The following is a 22,396-nucleotide window of genomic DNA, read 5'->3' as shown; positions in this document are numbered from 1 at the left end:
CTACAATGTTTCACTGTGGGCCCATTGCCTCTGGTTCCATTCTCTGGGCACAGCAGGAGAGACTTTGATCTCATAGTCTACATTGATAAGATCCCTCCAGAGCCTTGCCTTCCCTTCCCTTCCCTTCCCTTCCCTTCCCTTCCCTTCCCTTCCCTTCCCTTCCCTTCCCTTCCCTTCCCTTCCCTTCCCTTCCCTTCCCTTCCCTTCCCTTCCCTTCCCTTCCCTTGCCTTGCCTTGCCTTGCCTTGCCTTGCCTTGCCTTGCCTTGCCTTGCCTTGCCTTGCCTTGCCTTGCCTTGCCTTGCCTTGCCTTGCCTTGCCTTGCCTTGCCTTGCCTTGCCTTGCCTTGCCTTGCCTTGCCTTGCCTTGCCTTGCCTTGCCTTGCCTTGCCTTGCCTTGCCTTGCCTTGCCTTGCCTTGCCTTGCCTTGCCTTGCCTTGCCTTGCCTTGCCTTGCCTTGCCTTGCCTTGCCTTGCCTTGCCTTGCCTTGCCTTGCCTTGCCTTGCCTTGCCTTGCCTTGCCTTGCCTTGCCTTGCCTTGCCTTGCCTTGCCTTGCCTTGCCTTGCCTTGCCTTGCCTTGCCTTGCCTTGCCTTGCCTTGCCTTGCCTTGCCTTGCCTTGCCTTGCCTTGCCTTGCCTTGCCTTGCCTTGCCTTGCCTTGCCTTGCCTTGCCTTGCCTTGCCTTGCCTTGCCTTGCCTTGCCTTGCCTTGCCTTGCCTTGCCTTGCCTTGCCTTGCCTTGCCTTGCCTTGCCTTGCCTTGCCTTGCCTTGCCTTGCCTTGCCTTGCCTTGCCTTGCCTTGCCTTGCCTTGCCTTGCCTTGCCTTGCCTTGCCTTGCCTTGCCTTGCCTTGCCTTGCCTTGCCTTGCCTTGCCTTGCCTTGCCTTGCCTTGCCTTGCCTTGCCTTGCCTTGCCTTGCCTTGCCTTGCCTTGCCTTGCCTTGCCTTGCCTTGCCTTGCCTTGCCTTGCCTTGCCTTGCCTTGCCTTGCCTTGCCTTGCCTTGCCTTGCCTTGCCTTGCCTTGCCTTGCCTTGCCTTGCCTTGCCTTGCCTTGCCTTGCCTTGCCTTGCCTTGCCTTGCCTTGCCTTGCCTTGCCTTGCCTTGCCTTGCCTTGCCTTGCCTTGCCTTGCCTTGCCTTGCCTTGCCTTGCCTTGCCTTGCCTTGCCTTGCCTTGCCTTGCCTTGCCTTGCCTTGCCTTGCCTTGCCTTGCCTTGCCTTGCCTTGCCTTGCCTTGCCTTGCCTTGCCTTGCCTTGCCTTGCCTTGCCTTGCCTTGCCTTGCCTTGCCTTGCCTTGCCTTGCCTTGCCTTGCCTTGCCTTGCCTTGCCTTGCCTTGCCTTGCCTTGCCTTGCCTTGCCTTGCCTTGCCTTGCCTTGCCTTGCCTTGCCTTGCCTTGCCTTGCCTTGCCTTGCCTTGCCTTGCCTTGCCTTGCCTTGCCTTGCCTTGCCTTGCCTTGCCTTGCCTTGCCTTGCCTTGCCTTGCCTTGCCTTGCCTTGCCTTGCCTTGCCTTGCCTTGCCTTGCCTTGCCTTGCCTTGCCTTGCCTTGCCTTGCCTTGCCTTGCCTTGCCTTGCCTTGCCTTGCCTTGCCTTGCCTTGCCTTGCCTTGCCTTGCCTTGCCTTGCCTTGCCTTGCCTTGCCTTGCCTTGCCTTGCCTTGCCTTGCCTTGCCTTGCCTTGCCTTGCCTTGCCTTGCCTTGCCTTGCCTTGCCTTGCCTTGCCTTGCCTTGCCTTGCCTTGCCTTGCCTTGCCTTGCCTTGCCTTGCCTTGCCTTGCCTTGCCTTGCCTTGCCTTGCCTTGCCTTGCCTTGCCTTGCCTTGCCTTGCCTTGCCTTGCCTTGCCTTGCCTTGCCTTGCCTTGCCTTGCCTTGCCTTGCCTTGCCTTGCCTTGCCTTGCCTTGCCTTGCCTTGCCTTGCCTTGCCTTGCCTTGCCTTGCCTTGCCTTGCCTTGCCTTGCCTTGCCTTGCCTTGCCTTGCCTTGCCTTGCCTTGCCTTGCCTTGCCTTGCCTTGCCTTGCCTTGCCTTGCCTTGCCTTGCCTTGCCTTGCCTTGCCTTGCCTTGCCTTGCCTTGCCTTGCCTTGCCTTGCCTTGCCTTGCCTTGCCTTGCCTTGCCTTGCCTTGCCTTGCCTTGCCTTGCCTTGCCTTGCCTTGCCTTGCCTTGCCTTGCCTTGCCTTGCCTTGCCTTGCCTTGCCTTGCCTTGCCTTGCCTTGCCTTGCCTTGCCTTGCCTTGCCTTGCCTTGCCTTGCCTTGCCTTGCCTTGCCTTGCCTTGCCTTGCCTTGCCTTGCCTTGCCTTGCCTTGCCTTGCCTTGCCTTCCCTTCCCTTGCCTTCCCTTCCCTTCCCTTCCCTTCCCTTCCCTTCCCTTCCCTTCCCTTCCCTTCCCTTCCCTTCCCTTCCCTTCCCTTCCCTTCCCTTCCCTGTGATACGCACCAGCTCTTAATCATCTTAGTGGCCTTTTGCTGTATTTGGCACTCTTATACTGAGTGGCCCAAAATTATTTGCATAATCCAAAATACTGTAATTTTAAAAAAAGTTTGGGTGAATAAGAAGAGAAGTAGATTTTTGTGTGTCAATCAATTTTTTTTCTCAACTACTTAGGCTTTGGTTTTATATACATTCTCAGAATGGTTTATGTGAGAGATGGTTATATGTCAAAAGACATAGCAGACTAGCTCAAGAGGAATGAAGAGAGAGAGAGTGGGATTTCCTGAGTCTAAAGCTGGATTAGGAAATAGACAATGCTGCTTCTGTGATATTTGTAAAGCCATCAAGAAAACATAAATAACAGGAAAGTACATTTCCCCCATTATTTCTTTGCTTTGACTTTTATATTAATTGGCAAGATGGTAATTGTTAGTTACAGTTTTCCTCATTTACAAAATCAAATTTATGTTGAATCAGCTGCACAGTATGAAAGCTCCCCTCTACTCTTTCTCCTTAGTGTGTGCTCCTTTAAAAGGCAGTACCTTTACTTACAAGGTCAGAATGGTTTGGACTGCGATCTGATGAGTCATCCTCCTACACCTTGTCTTTTCATTTTTAATGTGAGGCAGAGTGCCTGGTTTTGACCTGTACTCTTTGTGTTAAATGGGTTGGAAAGTTAGCTTCCATTAAACTTAATCTTCAGATCTGCAAAGTGTTTTTCTGTCCTCTGTTTCCTGCTGCAGCTGTGCACCTTTGATTTTGACAAAAATCATAAATTTCAGAAAAAAACAATGACAATATGAAACTGTTTTGTATTGAAATAATTTAAACTGTTTAAGGAGGAGGAAAGTATCGTATTATCTATTTGGCTGTTACCTAAAGCATTCAATTTTCATAATTGTTTTTATTGTTTTAAAGAAGGTTTTAACTTCCTTTTCTGTCTCAGAATCCAAATTTGAGTTTTAAATGTTAAAAGTTTTTGTTTTGTTTTGTTTTAATTTTCAGAAGAATAATTTTTTTTAAGATACTAAAAGTAGTATGTTAACACGTTAATTTTTTTCTTGTTTAGATTTAGAGTTGAGTGAAAATTTGGAAAATAGATCTTATCTGGGTCTTGAATTTTTTAAACTTTTATGGGGGTGTTAATTCATTCATAGTCAATGTTTTAGCTTGTAAATGAGCTTTTTTTTCAGGATATCTTCTTGGTGGGCATGTAGTACGTTTTTTCCATGGCCATGATGAGTGCTTGACGATTCCATCTACAGACCAGAATGATTCACAGCACAAGTAAGTGATGGTGCATTTTTTAAATATTTCCTTCTTTCAGAAAAGAAACAGGATGTCAGTTGAATTTCAGGTTAGGTAGATCTAACACTCTTTACAGCAGTCTGTAATTAGGCAGTGACATTGTACAAGAAATTGAGACCTACTAAGCTGAAAATCTGTCATGAGTTCTTTCATTGTTGAAATTTAAGTAGTTGATTCTCACTGATATTTCATCCTGGTATATTGCTTGTCTCTAGTTCATACTGCTACAAGTAGAGGTAAGAAAGTGTTAGCAGGAAGATGGTAATGTGAAAAAAAAGTCCATGAAAAATCTCTGTAAGTTTGGCCTCTGCAATAACTTTCATATTTTATATATAATTTGCACCTTTTTTTGCAAATTTTAAGCTTTCTCTTTTTTGATTAACATACTAAAAAACTACATCATACTAGCTAGACTAAACTAATTTTTTATTGAACTTCTATTTACGGATGTCATCTATTATGTTGATTTATTATTTGAATTTTTCTGTATTTAAAAATTTTTCGTTAATCAGAAGCAAAGCAAACTAATAATTTTGCTGCGCAAACCTGCTAGCTTTAAAATCATCTTAAAGAAATAAGATCTTTCTACCTATTGTGGCAAATAAGTTATGCTTTAGGTAATATGATATCACAAGTAACATTGAATTATGTCAGGTAAACTTGTCAGCTCTAAATTTGCCATGTTTACATTTCTGAGGAGTAAAAATGTCTCCAAGTCCTAAAGAGAACCCAAACTTAAAACCAGAAAAATTCACTGTGTGAATTTTTTGTGGCTGTTTTCTTCATATGTGTAAAGAAAAAGAAAAATATTTTGACTGTGTATGAAAATGTAAACCTAGTATAAAAACAGTGGCAGATATGTTATGTTGCATTTAGACTTATTTTATAAAGGACCTGTTTTAAAAAGGTTAAAATAGATGCTGAGATGTTTCAGTGTGTTCAGAAATGCTGCTCTCTGCTACTTCTCTTGCTTATTTGGAAGTCAGATATAGCTAATATTAAAACTAATTGTAACAACCTATTCCCCAGTGTGATGTGATTCTTTGTGTAGGGTTGATGTGTATTGATACTGCTTTAAGATTTTCTTCCATGTTTTTTATGCTAAGTAAATAAAAGGGTAAAATTAAAATATATATTTGTATGAATGAAATCTATATATTTGTAATCCCAAAATTGGAAAAATTGTGAATGCTGTATTGAACATTTTCACAAGTGTGATAGTGATAGGTGACTTGAAGTTGTCCTGTCTTTTGGCTTTATGAGCTGTGTAATAGATATATGGCCAAGTTTTTATTGTGTCATAGTTGTAGGAGTTATGTTTACATTATCAAAACAAAATGAAAATACAAAAAGCCCCCAAATAGTAATAAGAATAGCAGAGAGAGATGTAGAAAATGGTTGTGTTTGTTTCCATCTCTTTACCTAATCAGTTCTATACATTTAATTAGGAATGTTAAATAAGTTAAGTTAGATGAGAGTAAAGATTTCTCTTCATAAAACAAAAATCTTATTTTTGAACATTTCTGTAAATAAGGCTCTTTAACAATTCACATAGAGACTATTCTCTGACAAGAATCCTAAAGTCTTTTTTTGCAGGCTAAATGGAAATACTTGGGGTGGACATATTGGACGTCACAAAGGTTAGCTTGGCAAGAAAAAAACAGATGGGTACATGGAATCAATTAGATGAAAAAAATGTTGTTGGGAAAAGGCAGCAATTTTTTTTACATGCAGCTCTGTTACCCAAAGAGCAGGTCACTAATTCTAGTCCAGCATTGCACATAGAGAAAGCTGGAAAAAGAGATGAATTTTTTAAAAGTATAGAAATCTAAAGTGTAAGAGATGAAGAGAGACTATGACTATATCAGGTGAACTGAGCTGTCTCTGTGATACTGAACTACACCATGACAGTCCTTTAGAGACAGAATGGTTGTGTTGGGGCAAGGAGATGTGAAGGAGGTCAGAGAGAGTGGAAATTAATACATAGTTTTGAGCTTAGCTAGGATTTAGAGTCTGCCAAAAGTAAAATCAGTAAGGTCAGTGGGACTAGAGACATAGAATAAAAATGGAGAGCTCTAGATATTTATTATGCATTCAGTATATTCCGAGAATCATGTAACAGCCCAGGTTGGAAATGACCTTGAAAGATCAAATTCATAGAGACTGGAAATTAAGATGAGTTTGTTGAAAGGTAGCGATTTTTTTGTTTGTTTTTATTCTAGAGTACCAATAGATTTTCATGCAAGATAAGATGTGTAGGGAATTTTACTACCTTTACTATGAGGAATATTTATTCTTATTCTTCTGGTGAACTAACATTTTTGAAATATTTGATATCACATCTGTGCCCTTAAATATGACTCCTAAATAAAGTAGAGGTGAAAATACAAGTCCATCATCTTATAAAGCTGTTGGGTGCAAATGATTAGCCAATGCTCCATTATGCTTCATGATTTGTCCAGGATTTAATTTGTTTTGCTCAGGAAAGAGACCCTTAAATGTTCTCAGTAGAAGAAAATATGTAGAAATACTTGCTCAGATATGAAAAACAAAACTTTTGTTTCAAAAGTTGATTTTCAGGTCTATTGTTGCATAAGAACAATACTAAACAGCTTTTTAAAAAATTTTTGCCTACTAGCTGTCAAAAATAGGAAAATAATTTGACAATTTGAAAATCTGCATTTCAAACTTTAATTCAGCTATTTAACAGCTGGATTGTGACATCTTTATGCCTGCATTTGCTGTATTCAGTCAAGTTTGCCAGAGCAGGAAGGCAGATTTTAAATTCCCTTGCTGCGCGTTTTTTCAGACACTTAACTACCATAGAAGGTACAGTTTCTGTGCATGCTAGGGTGGATTAGTCCTTCTCAGAGGAATAATATGTAAGAAAGCTTTTGGTAGACATTCAGACCTTTCCTATTTTCCATTATATTTCTATAGTCATTATAAATGAGAAAGTATATACAGATTCTGGTGATTTGGTGACAAGACATGAATGTTTATTAAAAACATTAAAAACTTCCTGTTAACAGGGCTAATCCACCATAGTTTTTCTTTGCTTGTACTTGATTATTGAGTGGAATATTATTTCCTGAACTAGAACACATTACCAATCCTCAGCTATAGTTCAAGAAAACTAAATTATAGTAAAGGCTTAAGCCTCTCACTTCCTGTTTTTATTTCTCTGAATGCATTATCAATTTTGTGAGGATTACAATACAGAATTTTTGTTATCACCACAATTTCTGGTCCTTTAATAAGAAACATAGAAATAATTTTTGGAATGAAGTCACTGATGTTGTGTTCTCATTGTTTTCATCTGAAAATGTATCTCTTTATTTTAAAATATGGTATGTATTTAAAACCATTAGTATTGTAGATTAATATATTGAGAACTGTAGGAATTACATATTTTTATGGCTGATTAAATGGCAGGAATAGTTTCCCAGCCACTTTCAAGGCTAGGCATTTTATCAGCTCCTGAGAGAGACTACCTTAGTGGAAACAAGCTAATTTACCTGGGACATTTGGTTTATTTATCATAGTTTCACCGAGGAGTAGGAATCTTCTGTGCATTCAATGACATTTATTTACTGGGGGAAAAGTAGTGAGTCATGTACAGTTTCCAGAGAAGCTGTAAATACTATATAAGCACAAATAAACATAAGATGGCCTTCTGAATCTTTTCTGTAGGAAAGTATTTTATGAAACTGGAGGAGCTGGCATTCGAGCAAGATCATTGTGGAGAGTTGAACCCCTTCGAATAAGGTTAGCAACTTTTTGTTATATTTTGGTTAGCAACTTTTGTTATATTAATAGAAATTTGATTGTTACAGACCCTTAATACAGAATATATATTTGCCACACTTTATGATATGTGTTAGTAGGCTCTTTGTCAATAATAAAAAGCATTGTACTGTGATAGAATAGATTTTTTTCTGTTTCCCATATCAAAAGCAGCACTACGTATGAGATATGTGTACTTAAAGCATCATTTCTTTCCAAAAGCAAAATAAAATGCATTCCTAGTTTTACTGGGAGTTTTATAAGCATGAGTGGAAATAAGAGCAATAATACCTACCCCTTCTGTATTTCTTGTCTTTTGGGGGTTTGTTAAAGATTATCTCCTTCCTATGTGATTATATGTCTGTTATTTCCCTGCAAGTGAAATTTCAGTATATCTCATAAGAGTATGTGTGGCCTTTGATGGCCATCTGAACTATGTGTTTTACCCTTAGTGTGTTTGTAAGTGAAATGCCCTCATAGCTAACACAGATGTAGCATGTCAAGTCTCCACTTAGGTTTAATTTGTTTAGTCAGTCAACTAAAAGACAGTAGTTGATTTACACACATAGGATTTTTTTATGCAGACCATATGTAACACCCTGATAAGATGGAGAGAGGGGGTAGAAACAAAAAGATGGAAGCCATACTCCTTTCCAGGGTTTCCTTTGCAAATGCATTAACAGTTTTGCATCTGATTTAATGCAAGTATTGCAATCAGAACCAAAAAATGAATATATATATATATATATATATATATACACACACACATATATATATATATATATCATACTCTATTTTCTGAACATCCTTTAAAACCTAAAGAAAAAAATCTAGTTCTACTTACTTCAGCTATTTTTTGATGTCTCTTATGTTTAGCTGGAGTGGAAGTAACATCAGATGGGGGCAGCCTTTTCGTCTTCGACACATTACAACGGGAAAATACTTGGCTCTGAACGAGGATGAAGGAGTAGTAATATTAGACAGAGAAAAATCAGACACAGCATCCACAGCCTTTTGTTTTAGAGCAACAAAGGTAAATAAAAACAATGCAGATTTGTTCTGAATGTGGAGCACTCAAACACTAAATCTGAATTGTTTGAACAATGGTAAAATTACTTGTAATTTTTAAAATGAAGTTAATGCTAGAGATTGTGCATTTAAAGTCAAATGTGTCAAGAATAACAAAGGTTTCATGGAGGAAAAATAAGGGTGATTGACAAACTTTAGAATAAACTAAACTGTAGCCAGTTTTAAAAAGTAGATTAAACCCAAATACAGTGCAAGACATGGTAGTTTAATGTGAATACTTTAATAATTATAGAATTGTTTTAGTTGGATGGAATCTCATTAGAGTGTTACATGTTCCAGCTCTATCTGTCATAATTGAATTCAATTTAATTCATTTCAGTTGCTATTCTTTATGCAGTGTGCTGATAAGAACTGAACTCAATCAAATTTTTCCTAAATGTAAGGCAAATATGGCAGTGATTTCTAAACCATATGTTTTCAAATTATGCTCTTTAGTGAGCTGCTAATTGCATGTTATTAGCTTTTTCATTATTTCCAGCTGGTAAAACATTACAAGGGAGAGAAAATGAAGAATGATTATGGAGGTAGGCAAAATTAATAACTTTTTTTTTTCCCCAGAATGTGAAAAGTTTTACAATCAAAGATGATTAAAAGTTTTTATGTTCTTTCATGATTTTACTTATAAATAGTTGCCATAGCTGTTACAATGGAGTTTCTTATTAACTAAAAAAGCACTAAATTTTCCACATAATTCTGAATGCTATATGATCATTAAGAAAAAAGAAATCCCAAAGTGAAAAAGAGTCTTTAAAACTAGTTATAGCTAGATAAAATATAACAGTAAGAGTCTTGACAAATGCTAGACTTTTGTTAGTATAATAAGTCAAATACTTCTTTTTAACATCTTAAAAATATCAATGTTTATTAGTGTGACTGTATATGGTATTTCACGAATTTTTATTTTGACCAATTACAATAATTGAAAAACTATCAGGAAATTTTATTAGATTGCTTAGATTTACTTACAACATAGTTTTTCATTTTTTATTCAGTGTAAAGGCTATGCACTATAGATTGTACATATGATGTTATGCTGGAGCATTTATTACAGATGTAATTTTTTGCCATTATTGGAAAATCATTGGTAAGAACGGTGAGTATCACAGGAGTGCCACAGTTGCTGGTTAAATACTGAGTTAAAATTCCTCTGATGTACTCACTGCCTAACTGGACACCAGCTGGCCCACTGTTTTCCAATATTTTAATCTATGCCTATAAATGTATATGTAAATTTACATGAGTAAATTTACATGAATAAATTTAAATGAGTATGTAAATTTAGTGGTTATGTATGCACATTCATAAAATTATTTATGTTATGTTGAGTAAACATGCCTGATTTTCTTACTCTTTTAGTTGAGGTGTGCTTCAAAGGCACACTAGTGAAATTAAGTGCAGTGCCCAAAATGACTAAGCTGAAGTACAGTAGTAATTGATTATGCATGCCTACTGTATTTATACATAATATGGTTGTTAATGTACATTTTTATATTAAATCAAAGCTCAGTGTCTCATCATCATGTCTCATTTGTGCGAAAATAATTTTTTTACCTCATGATAGGGTATGAATTTGGTGCCAAGAAAATAATTGTTATTTATTGTCTGGGCACGTAAGACCTACACTGTCCCATGAGTGGAGACATTAGTGTTTCCAGGTGAGGGGAGCAAGCAGTGGTAACTTTTTCTGAAGAAAGAAAGGTAATGTTTGGGAAGGGAATAAACCCCAGAGATTGACTTGGACTGTAAGAAGAAAACGGCTCTTAAAGCAAAGTGCTGCTTGCACACAGACTGAGGGGAAAAAGGACCATAGATGTAATAGATAGACTAAAAAAAAAAAAAATATATATATATATATATATATATGCAGGTGATTTTATCTTAATTTCTGCATATAGGTACTTGTAAACATTTTCCTGGTTCATTATCTTAATGAAGAAACCTTTTCATTCGCATGTAACTTAACATGGCATGAATGCAGGGAAATTTCTAATGTCTAATGTCTTCATTCCAGCTGTGTACAGATTCTTAAAAATAGGGTGCTGGATATCTGTCTGTTGACAGCACTCCATCCCTTAGACTAGTAGAATTATGCTGATTGAGAAGGACCTTGGGCAGCCATCTAGTTCAGTCTTTTGCTCCAGGTAGGGTCAACACCAGTTCAGACCAGGTTGCTTACAATAAGCGTTGCTGCTGAGTATCTAAAAGGAAATGAAACACTTCTTTGTTGTGGTATTCTTTCCAATTTAGAAGCCAGCAAAAGGGTTCTGTAAAAAAAAAAAAATATTGTCTTTGCCAGAAAGCAGAGCTATGTGGATATACAAATCCTCAAGGCTACCCAGGAGTATGTAACACATGAATTAAATAAAGTCTTATTTTCCAGCAGTTGTTATAGAGACCCTCTTGTTAAAAAAGCACCTTCTTCCTCAATGCTGTTATATTCCACTTCAGCAATCTTGTGTGTTCCTTGCTTGTCCAAACCCATGATTGCATTCATAGTGTATTTTCTTTCACTGTTTTTTTCTTTTGATGGAGAACACTGGAAATTGAAACACTAATTTTAAATTAAAAAATTCAAATTAGAGCTTACCTTAACATTTTTTTACTAACTAAGAAAAGAAGACAAGTTTAAAAAAAGTTAAGGTATAGGCTAAAGAACATTATGGTGCTAATTTCATTGAAAAGAACATATGTAATACATGCCTGTTTTGCTTCCTAATTGCTGCAAACTAATCTTACAAGCATCAGAAATTGATGGACCACCTCCCCCTCCAAATTATATCTTATATTTTTTTAATATAGAGCTTACATTTGACCAAGTTTTAAAATGTCAACCTTTGTATTTTAAGGCAACAGATCTGTAATGCCTTGTGACAACAGAGACAGCAGTTTCTCTACACCAGATGGAATCCTGTTTTGAAATGGGATGTTCTCATTCCAGCACAGTACTTGGCTCAGTATACACTGCTGAGGAGAGTCTTGGGTCTGCTTACAAATTTCCTTGAGACTAAGCACAGTGGAAACAAGAGCATATTTAAAAATAATTGTTTATTTTAATTAGTGCAGCCCAGAATTAATATTTGAGATTTCATATTTTATTTTTGTGATGGTAGGTACAATTGACAATTAACACGTTATTGCTATAGTCTTGGTAAATAACATTCTGACACATTAAAAAGTCATAGATGACTCATGCAGAAGGATTTGATATCATTTTAATATTACTGCCAACATGTAGCTGTCTTAGGGACTCAACATGGCATTAGGGTGTCGTAATAGTATGGTAGTAATCCTAAAGTTTAATTTGGTTTTGTGATCATAGGAATTGCAAGGGCCTTTACCTATGTTTGTCTCTAAAAGTTCCAGTACTTATTTTTAAGTTAATATTTTATAATTATCTTTTCCTAGTAAGCACTGCATTTCAAATGCAGTATTAAACCCTTTTTTTCTACTTATTTTTTATGGGAAGAGAAAATAAAAGATTAAATGAAATTTGTTTTTTTTTTTTTTTTCTTGTCTACTGGAATGTACAAATGTATAAAGCAAAGTATACAGAGTACAATAATGCCACTAGCAAGCTCTTATATCTGTAGACCTTTTATCTTTTTCTTTTGTTGTATTGGAGTATCTATGGCTATACTTTTAGCACAATAACAGTGTGGTATATCAAAAGACAAAACTTTAATTAGCTCATGAAAGTTAGATTTAGTAAGAGGTCAGCCGACAGTTTGTTTTGCCATTCTTAGGACTGTCTAAACAAGCCATTAAACTGGCAAAAATGTTTCCCCTGTGTTTTTATTATTGTAAAATCTTTGTAAAGAAAGTTGAGTTTATTTGTTCTGTTCACATTGCCATTCCTCATATTCCTTTTATCACGTAGGAATCTTGCTTTCTAATTCTTGCCCTTCCTCTAGTATATTAAATATCATTTGAAAATATCATCTTTGACAGCTATGCCCTCAAATTCCTTTGTTCATTCCATCTTTTTTTTTTGTTTGGTTGGTTTGGGGTATTTTTTGTTGTTGTTGTTGTTGGCATTTTTTTCCTTTGCGACCTTCCAGGCTCATGATGTGATTTTTTTTTCTTTCATTGAATGCATAGCCTCAGGGAGTTGAATTGAGACTAGGCTGTGAAAAGAGGATTTTAAAAGCCAAATTGTTTGGCTATTTTACTGTTAAGATATGTACAAATATCTAGATAAGAGAAGGTTTTTTCCCCTCTTCTCCCCCAGTAATCTTTATCTGACTAGACTTTTCAGCTGATGTAAAATACACCGTGACTTTGCACACTATGATCAAATTACTTGGCTGAAATCCTAGAGAAGCTGGACAGAGTGCAAAGAGCAAAACATGATGAAGAGGAATTCGTGGTGTATTTTCCAGAGTGAAAACAGCCTTCAGGCCCCTGAAATAATTCTAAAAATTTATTTCTGAAATGGAAAAAATTGGGGTTTTTCACTATGTTTAGTGTTTTCAAAAGGGATCAGTTCTCTCAATTTTTTTCATAAAAGTAACTTAATTAGGATTACTTCTTACCACACTATGGTTTTTTTGTCTGAAGTGTTTGTTGATGCTTGGTTGTTGATGCAGACACAATATGTGAAGAAAAAAGTTTATCTTCAGGTTTTGATGTAAAGACAAACAATAAATTGTTGACAGTGAATTTGTCCTATTTTATTGTATTTTTCACTTAATTTCTTCACTCCAAATGTGTATTGAAATAGTTCATAATTTTCTGTAGTGACAGTGCAGTCCACACAAATACGATGCGACGTTTTCCCCATAGTCTTGACAATGAAATGGTAGCTCCAAGGAATGTCATGTAATTTCACTCACCTTCACCTTGGCATTATAATGTTACCTCTTTCAAGTGACATTATTGTTGAAATGTGACAGTTAAATTATAAATTATAAATTACATATAAATTATAAATTATAAATTACATATAAATAAAAGCAGATTAGCATAGATATAATACAACTCCTGTTTGGTCCCCAGATGTTGAACATTATATAAACTGAAATGAAATAAAAAAAACTTGTCACACGTATAAAACCAGTACAATCTCATGTATCCATGACTTGCTGTTACAGACTTTGCAGCATAATTCTGTTCTTATTCCTGAATTCATTTTTTAAAGGACAGCTACTTTATTTTAAAGTGCTGAAGCCTTAAAATCCCCAGTTTTAAATGAAGAATAATGGGATTAAGAAAAAAATTTGGCTTAAAAAAATCTGTGTTCCAGCCAAGCATTGAGCAATGTCTTTAAAAGCGGTTTGAAAGAATCCAAATCTTCTTACAAAGTGGAAAAACAAAAACATTATTTATTTATTTATTTGCTTATTTATTTATATAAATAAATGTAAAAAATGGAGACGTGCAAAAGTAAAGTAAATATAAAAGCCAAAATGTCTTTTCAAAATAATGAATATTTTCTTTTTTCAGTTTTTCAATGTAGAGGCATTAGTCTAAGCAAAGTGTGTACCTGTATATACAAATAAAAAACAAAAAAAATTCAGCATAAAAATATTTTAGCTACATTGCAAAACAGGTTTATTTTTCTTTTTCATGTCTAAGCTAAAATTCAAAAATTTTGACTATATAGAATTCTACAGACTGTTAAACGGTTATTGAATATAATAATAAATTAAAGATTTTTTTTTTATTAATCCACTATAATGGATTTGGCTTGAATTTTTCTGCTTCAGTGAAAATGATGCTTCAGATTTTATATTATTTTTAATCACAGTCTGAAAGATTAATTGGATAGAAGCTGATGTTATGTGAATTGAAATTTAGCTGCATCTTAACATAAATAGCATAAATATTGTTCAGTATTGGCATACATGTCAGTGCAGAATTCAATGCTTTATCCTATTCCAATACAGAGATTAAATACCAACTTTATTTTATCTCCTTAGGAGCTGAAAGAAAAGCAGGAATCTAGTCTCAAACGTGACATTGATGGAATGGGAGTCCCAGAAATAAAGTATGGAGATTCAATCTGTTTTGTCCAACATGTGGCCACTGCCTTATGGCTGACTTACAAAGCACAGGATGCTAAATCAGCACGTTTAGGTCCCTTGAAAAGGAAGGTAATGTTTGGGGGGTTTTTATTTACTTGCGAAATCAATTTGTGGCTTTTTTTTTTAATATTGAAAATGTGAATATTTCACTCCGAAAGTGAAAACAGTGCTGGATAGTAATGTAACCATGTAATTGAAGAAAAACTTTGTCATTAAGAAATGTATTCAACTACTTTTTTCTCAGAAGAAATTATTAGTTTGTACTCAATTTTTATTTTTTACACGCATAAAAGACAGAAATTCCTGGTTTTGATAATTATTTAAAATCTAAATTTAACTGTTGCAACAGGTGTAAACTAATAAGTAATCTAAATTCACTGATGTTTCAGATATTTTAGATTAGATGTATTATGTGAAATGGCAATTAAATTTTTCACTTAAGAAAGGGCCTTAGAAAATAATCAAGTTTCTTAAGGGATACTAGAGAAAAATTTCCTCCCAAAACGTTAGATGTAATTGTGATGTGACATCAAGAAGGTCTTTCTCTCAGTCTTTTGATTTTAGGGTACAATTATATTCTTAAGTGGCATATGACTTGTTATATTTTCAAATATTATGTTCATATATCATCTAGTGTTACGGGGTTTGGTACTAGCTTCACATAGCTTCATCATTACCATTATTCTCTATTTGTAGATTTTCACAACTTAAACCCAGCATTAGAACATGAAAAAGAAAAAAATAAAAAAAAGTCATTACTGAAAAGAAGCTGGAATTCTTCTTTACTTACTTGCACACATGTACATTCATAGGAGAGTACCCATACACAAGCACAGCAGTACAGAACAATGAGGTGCTGCTCACACTCCCCAGGAACATCACGTTTATTCATAGGCAGCACACATGGTCATCATCAATGGGCAGGAAGTGCCCAACCCCTTCACTTCTCAGCAATCTGGCTGATCAGAGAAACTCTTTAAATGCCACTCATATAGAATTTTCTTGATAAAAAATTAAACCACTCAATGATGGCCTCTTCCTTTCCCATGCCACAACTGGCTATGTCATTCTGTTTCCTCAGAAGGTCCAATTTTACTTCTTGAAAAGGCAATGTGTAGATTCTTCCTCTGTACTCAATGAAGAATTTTACAATAGCTTCCTGTGGCATTCAGTATTTTTTTCTCCAGTTTTCTGCTCAGCAGCAAGGGCCTAAAAGAACCTCCATAATTGCCTGTCACTTTTATTCTCCTTTGAAATGGTTTCCTTCATGTTCAAAGACTTCAAATCCTTTGTTGCCCTCTCAGCTGGGAAATGCTGTCTCGTTAAGTGCCTTCAAACAGAAGACAATCCAAACTTCTAGCTTCATGCAGTTGATATTCCTGTGAAGGCAAGAAACAGTTTTTCATACCCTGCAATATATGTCACTAGGCAATAATCTTGTAAGAAATTTGATATATACGTCACTTTAAATTTCATATAAAATTAATTTTTGTACATTAGAACTGAAGTAATTGCTTGGTATTCATCCTCTGCCATTGTGTCAGGCGATTTTCACTTTCACTCACTGTAATTCTCTCTGAAGCTGGCCTGCACTTTTTACAACATGACTCATTATCCCTAGGAAGATTGAGAAGTACCCTGTTTTTGCAAGAGGCAAAGGATGCTTTTCTGATATAACCTAGCTGTTGTCATCATCAGCTTCTGTAAAGCCATAGAGAGAACTATAAGATTAGTTCTGTTATAAAATATTAAAAATTTCTGTAAAGTAAAAATTTCTGTTGTTTGGCTTTGGTGTAATTTCATGTATCTAATTATTATACTAAAAATATGTAAGAAATTCTGGTATCATTTGTGAGGGGTTTTTTTCATGATTTCTGCCAGAATTTATATTTTTTGTCTGTCTCTCTGAGATTGTGGTAACCAAGGATTCAAGATTTTGCCAGGTAATTGTGATTACATCAGTATTGTAGTCAACATCCTTCACCATCCAGTGAGTGATGGATGTCTACCTTTTTAGTTTGCTTTTGTGCAAGCAATGAACTCCTGTAGAGCTCCAAAATGCTAGAGCTCAGGGAACAGAAAAACACATGCTACGTGATTTGGATCCACACTCTGGAGCCCATTGCTCACAGTGTTGGTCTGTGCCTTGCTGTACTTCTACAAGCAAGGCAGTGCCAAATGCCCCTTCCTACATGCAGAGAAGTGTTTCATCTGAGGAATTGATGTAGCCAGTGCTGGATGCTTCTCCCTGTGATGTACTTACTGGAATTCTAAATATCACTTTCCTGTCATTGTGATGTTTCTGGATGATTTAGTTGAGGTTTGGGCTGTTTGTTCATTCTCTGGTTAGGTTTTGGGTTTTTTGTTTTTTTTTGCTTTTGTTTGTCAGAAAAATAGGAAAATTATGTGCTTCTAAAAGCCTTTTCCCTCATCCACACTGCATGCTTAGGAAAAAGAGTGCATATCTGCTCTTCAGTAATAAAGGTGCAATTATTTTGCAAGACGTGATAACTTTAATACCCTATTTGTCAAATGTTTTCATTCCTGTAGCTCCAAAATCTGGAGCTACATACAATGGCCTGAGGACACATTCTTTAATTGTCAAATGTTTTTCTTACTAGTTTTGTGATGGGAAGAGTAGAACTTCACTTTTCAGTTTCACGACCTCAGGACCTTCTCCATGTAAACATTAATATTTAAGCTAGCAAAGTCACCCACAGGGTGATTCTATATAAAGAAGTATCTGAAAAAAGATGAAATATGGCCAAATTTTAAACTACTCTCCTTTAAAAAATATTATTAATGTAATAATTCAAAAATATCTTCCCAATCTTCTCCATCCATATTTCCATGGATTCTGCTGTCCAGATAAACTCAGCATGTTTGAAGGAACAGAGCACATGTGTAGTGTAGATTCTGTCAAACATAGAAAAACATCACTTTCCAGTTCTTTGATACACCTATATGCTAGTATGTACAAAAGCTGTTGGTAAATAACTTTCCCATTTGTGGCAGCAACCACCTGTATAACATTACTTGTTTCTTTGTTAACTATTCACACCCTCAGAATTACTGTGCTAACTGGGAACGTGGGTTGCAAATTTTTATTAACTCCAAACTGAAATGATACATTTTTTTGGTGGAGAATTCAGTAGATTGCCTCTTCAGCAAAGAAGCAGGATAACTCACATTTACTTCAAACAAAATTGATGTAGGATTTTAATGACTCAAAATGACCAAGACATTTTTTTCTGACACCTAAAAGTGATGCTAGATTTCTGTGACTTAGTGTGTTTTTTCAAAGTGAAAGATTAAAATCCCACCAAAGGATCTCTCTTATTGCTTGAAGTTCACATGATGTTCTTATCTGGTTCAGATAAGAATACAACATATTGTGTAGAAATGAATCAGAAGTTGTTCATAAACAGTATTGCTCCTTTAGCAGCATTGTTGTATTTGTTTGTCACTCCAGCTTGATTTTTCTTGTCAATAGTCTTAAAGCACAAATCCTTTTATAAATGATGCTTAAGAAAGTGAAGTTCCTCTTTCCCTAAGAGCTAGAATATAGAAAAAAATGACATTTTGTGTAACATCTTGAAAATGTTTTTTAAGAGTATCTTTTAAAATGGATTGTGGAAGAACAAAAATACATTGCATTGTCTTCTCTGAATAACTTATGCGAGACTGATAAACTTGTAGCTATTTAATGGGCGTCTAGATAAAGTGGTTAACATATCTATATATATGCAAATTACCTTTTTCAGTGCAGTCTTGAAATAAACTTAAAAAATTTAAAAGCAAAAAGTGTTTTAAAGTAATCATTGTGATAATTCCTGACTCCCAATAGGTTATATTACATCAAGAAGGTCACATGGACGATGGTCTCACATTACAAAGATGCCAGCGTGAGGAATCCCAGGCTGCTCGAATCATTCGCAATACTACAAGCTTATTCAGCCACTTCATAAGGTAATTGTCACCCTGGTTTTAAAGTATTCTGAAATGATAAGAATTTCTCTAAGAGAATCCTTATGTCCTGCTTTCAAGTGTTTGAATTTAGAAGCTCTTAGAAATATATTTTTAGTGATTGAAATTTGAAATTTTGATAAGTAATGCCATTAAATAGATAGAACAGTTTACGTAAGATTATTTACATGAAATCTAATACCTTGACGCCAGAAGCAAGCTGGATAGTAATTCAGGTTGAAAAAAGATGCTAACTGATCTTAGTCTTACTCTGTTAGTGAGTACTCAATGATACCTAGAACTTTGTGTAATTAAATCTATAAGAATGTATTTTCTACTGAAGAAACTATTCTTTTGTAGTGCTTGGCAGAAGTTTTAATTATGGTGATGAAGTGTTCACCCTTGTAATACTTGATGAAATATTTGATAAAAAATAAAGAAAAAGGTGTTTTTAATTAATTATTTGCTCATCGTATCAGCCTGTGTTTAAAACTTCAGTATCTCAAGAACCTGCACCACTCCTTATTTCTTGGGCTGAGGATATAAAACAAAGCCACCTTTGCCAGCAGTCAGTGCGTGCTAGATGATGCTATTTATAGTAGTCAGGCTGTGGAAAACTGGATTATTGCATAATGTTGAGAAAATACTTAAACAGAAAAAGACATTATTTTACTGACAACAGAGATTTCTTGAAATGCTTTTTATTTTTAAATCCCACCCTTTTATTTACAGTATAAAATAGATACAGAAGATCTAATTTGTGGTTAGGATTACCTGCTACTTTCCCAGAAGGCTGTGAGTGTATAGCTTCAATAACTGCTCCTGTTATTGTGCCATCACACCTTTAGTGGGATTTAAAGTATCTAAACAAAATCAATTACTGTAGAAAAAGAACTTCAATCTCTTTTTCTTCTTTTTGCTGAATTACATTGCTTCTTCTTTTTTTTCTTTCTTTTAAAAAACCCCACTCTCTCTTTTTATATCAGCACAGAAAGAGAAATATGATTCCACTCAGGAAGCTCTGAGTGCTGGACAGCCAAATAATAGATATTTGAATGATGTTCAGTTCGGATCATCCGTTGCTTGTATTCACATGTCATACATGTAGCAAGACTTGATTTAGGTACCAAAAGAGAATAGGCTGCCGCATAATACTGTAAATTACAGAGGGAAATTGATTAATGTTGCCAGTCTTGTTGTTTTCCATAGTGGAAACAACAGAGCACTGTCACCCAGCGCCCTGCCTGTTGAGGAGATGGCTCAGACTCTGCAAGACCTGATCACTTACTTCCAGCTTCCCGAAGAAGACCTGCAACATGAAGACAAGCAAAACAAACTTCGCTCACTCAAAAACAGACAAAATCTATTCAAAGAAGAGGTACAGAGAAAGGGATTTTTGCATTATTTCAAGTGGATTGTCTCACAGACTTTGAGAGAAATTTAGATGAATGCATATTATCATATTATCAAAGTTATGTATTATATAATTGTTGAATTGCTCCTCTCTGAAAATGGAATAACTTCATTTTTGTAGAATTAATAAACATATTTTATTATGTGTTTAGACATATTTGAATTGCTTCCAGGTTTTCAATACTGTTTGAATATGCAATCAAAGTGAAGTTACAAATCCCTTGGAGTATTTAAAAGTCTTTGGTTTACAGATATTTTATTAGATAGCAAAACTTCCACCTTTTTTCATCAATGAAAATGCCTTTTTATCTAAATTTAAAGCCTTTTTTCCTTATGTAAGGGAGATTTTATGCAAAAAAGAACGTCCTTAAAAATTGAAAAGGCTTTTATTTTCAGGTTTTTATTCCTTATTTTTCATAATACTTATTTGTGTGAGGAACCATATGGAATCATCCTCTAAAATTAATTCTTTTTATACAGAAAAATACATATTCAAATTTTTAAGTGCAATTGGTTTGTTGTTTGGGATTTTCCTAATTTGAGATAATGCAGCCTTCCAATTTATACAGGAAAAAGTCTTCAATGAAACAATAGCCAATGCTTTTTCATATGCAGTTCACTTTCCTCTCTCATATGTGTTTAGGGAATGCTGGCACTCGTTCTAAATTGCATTGATCGCCTAAATGATTACAACAGCGCAGCTCATTTTGCAGGAATTGCAAGAGAAGAACATGGTGGTACATCATGGAAAGAAATTTTGAATCTCCTTTACAAATTGTTAGGTAAGTTCTTCAAAAACCTTCTAAAGTAAAAAAAAACCCAGAGTACCCCAGTAGCATGGAATCCTTCCTGCTGCCTCACCACCAAAGAATACTTTGAGTATTATTCAGTTTATTCTGTAAATTACAGAATTTCTTACATATAGTTACTGCTAAATAGTTTCTTGAGCAATGATACATCAGAAAGTTAGATCTCAGCCAGGAAAAAGTTTTGTGAAGCATGTCAAAACCTTTTTATTTTTAAATTTAAATGTACCGGTGTTATGCAAACAGATGTGAATTATCATTTTAAAAATTAGAAAAAGTGTAAAACAGTTTTTTTCAGTATCAAGGTCAGATTTTCTAGAGCACTGCTATTCAAGAACAAACTACTTCTGTGATGTAGAATGACCATAATTATATAGCAGAACAAGTATGTATATGTGTATTTAAATGTCTTATTTGATACCTAGTTTACATTATTCCTCATTTAGGAGAGCCTTGTCTTCTGGTGGAGATTAAATACATTCTATTTTCATCACAAAGGAAGGTAGTCCTGATCCATAGTGAAACAAGGAAGTTGAGAGTCAGGGCAAGAATAAAAGAAACCAAGGGAAGTGTTTTGAAGCATGAGGTTATTCACATCAAGCAGACATGCAGGTGCTTCTAATGAAATCTCATTGCCTTAGAAACTAAAAAGTTACTACTGGCTGCATTTTACTACAGTCTTACAAGTTTAAAGAAAACTAGGATGAGAAGAAGCTCTCTCTAGTACTACGTGGACTTTTTTCAGATTTTATCTTGATTTTCATCTGCCAGTACATTTTGAACACAGTGGTTCTGACATAATACTTTTTGTGCTTCATAATAAAAATCATTGACAATTGAATACAAAATATGTATTTTTTGTTACTCTTTTTCCCCCTACCATCTATGACTTCTAGAAGGAAGAAAATTAACAATATTTCTTGAGGGACTTGAATGTTGATGAACTTTCAAAGTGCAGTCTGCACTACTGAAAGACTAAAAGCTGTGCATTCTACAACCTTGTTATCAGAAAGGAAAACTAAACACCAATATGCCTAATCTGCACTTGAACTCAAACTTCTGCGTATGATCTTCCCACACTTGGTAGGAAGAAACAGAAAAAGAAAAGTTTCAGCCCCATGATTATGACTGTGCTTGATATCAAGCAAGGGCGTTGGCTAACTTCTATTTATATTTAGCAACAAAATAAAACATAAACAAAACATTTTTTTTGCTGAGATTCTTGTTTATCCAAGAGACCCTCTTCAATTTCAAAAACTATGTGCTCCTTAGAAATTATGTCGGTTGCTGATATTCAAAGTAGTGGAAATTCCAATTCTTTATTATGGTAACATAAAGGGACTTGTCTGTTCATTGTTTTATTGAGTTACTCTGAAAATTGTGTTAAAATACATATAATAAACTTTTTGATTTAAAATGGAAATCTGCTGTTATAAAATGATACCTTGTGGTTTTTTCCAGCTGCTCTCATTCGTGGCAACAGAAACAACTGTGCTCAATTTTCCTGTAACCTTGATTGGCTAATCAGTAAATTGGACAGATTAGAATCTTCTTCAGGTGAGACTCACCTTTACAATGTAAATTAACTATCAGTC

The 22,396-nt window shown here is 35.6% G+C and overlaps 1 protein-coding gene across 1 annotated transcript in view; it reads left to right on the top strand.

The window, feature by feature from the left end:
- Nucleotides 1-22,396, top strand: part of RYR3 (ryanodine receptor 3) — a 198,456-nt gene that overhangs the window by 57,311 nt on the left and 118,749 nt on the right. The window contains exons 8-15 of the mRNA XM_058025703.1: nucleotides 3,604-3,697; nucleotides 7,412-7,486; nucleotides 8,381-8,537; nucleotides 14,512-14,685; nucleotides 18,464-18,585; nucleotides 19,792-19,960; nucleotides 20,639-20,777; nucleotides 22,263-22,358. Of these exons, the coding sequence (XP_057881686.1) occupies nucleotides 3,604-3,697; nucleotides 7,412-7,486; nucleotides 8,381-8,537; nucleotides 14,512-14,685; nucleotides 18,464-18,585; nucleotides 19,792-19,960; nucleotides 20,639-20,777; nucleotides 22,263-22,358 (1,026 nt within the window). The remainder of the gene's footprint in view (nucleotides 1-3,603; nucleotides 3,698-7,411; nucleotides 7,487-8,380; nucleotides 8,538-14,511; nucleotides 14,686-18,463; nucleotides 18,586-19,791; nucleotides 19,961-20,638; nucleotides 20,778-22,262; nucleotides 22,359-22,396) is intronic.

The sequence above is a fragment of the Melospiza georgiana genome, chromosome 6 (assembly GCF_028018845.1).
Source record: "Melospiza georgiana isolate bMelGeo1 chromosome 6, bMelGeo1.pri, whole genome shotgun sequence".
Taxonomy (NCBI): domain Eukaryota; kingdom Metazoa; phylum Chordata; class Aves; order Passeriformes; family Passerellidae; genus Melospiza; species Melospiza georgiana.
The sequence above is the reverse complement of the archived record's forward strand: the minus strand, read 5'-3'. Positions and strand labels throughout refer to the sequence as shown.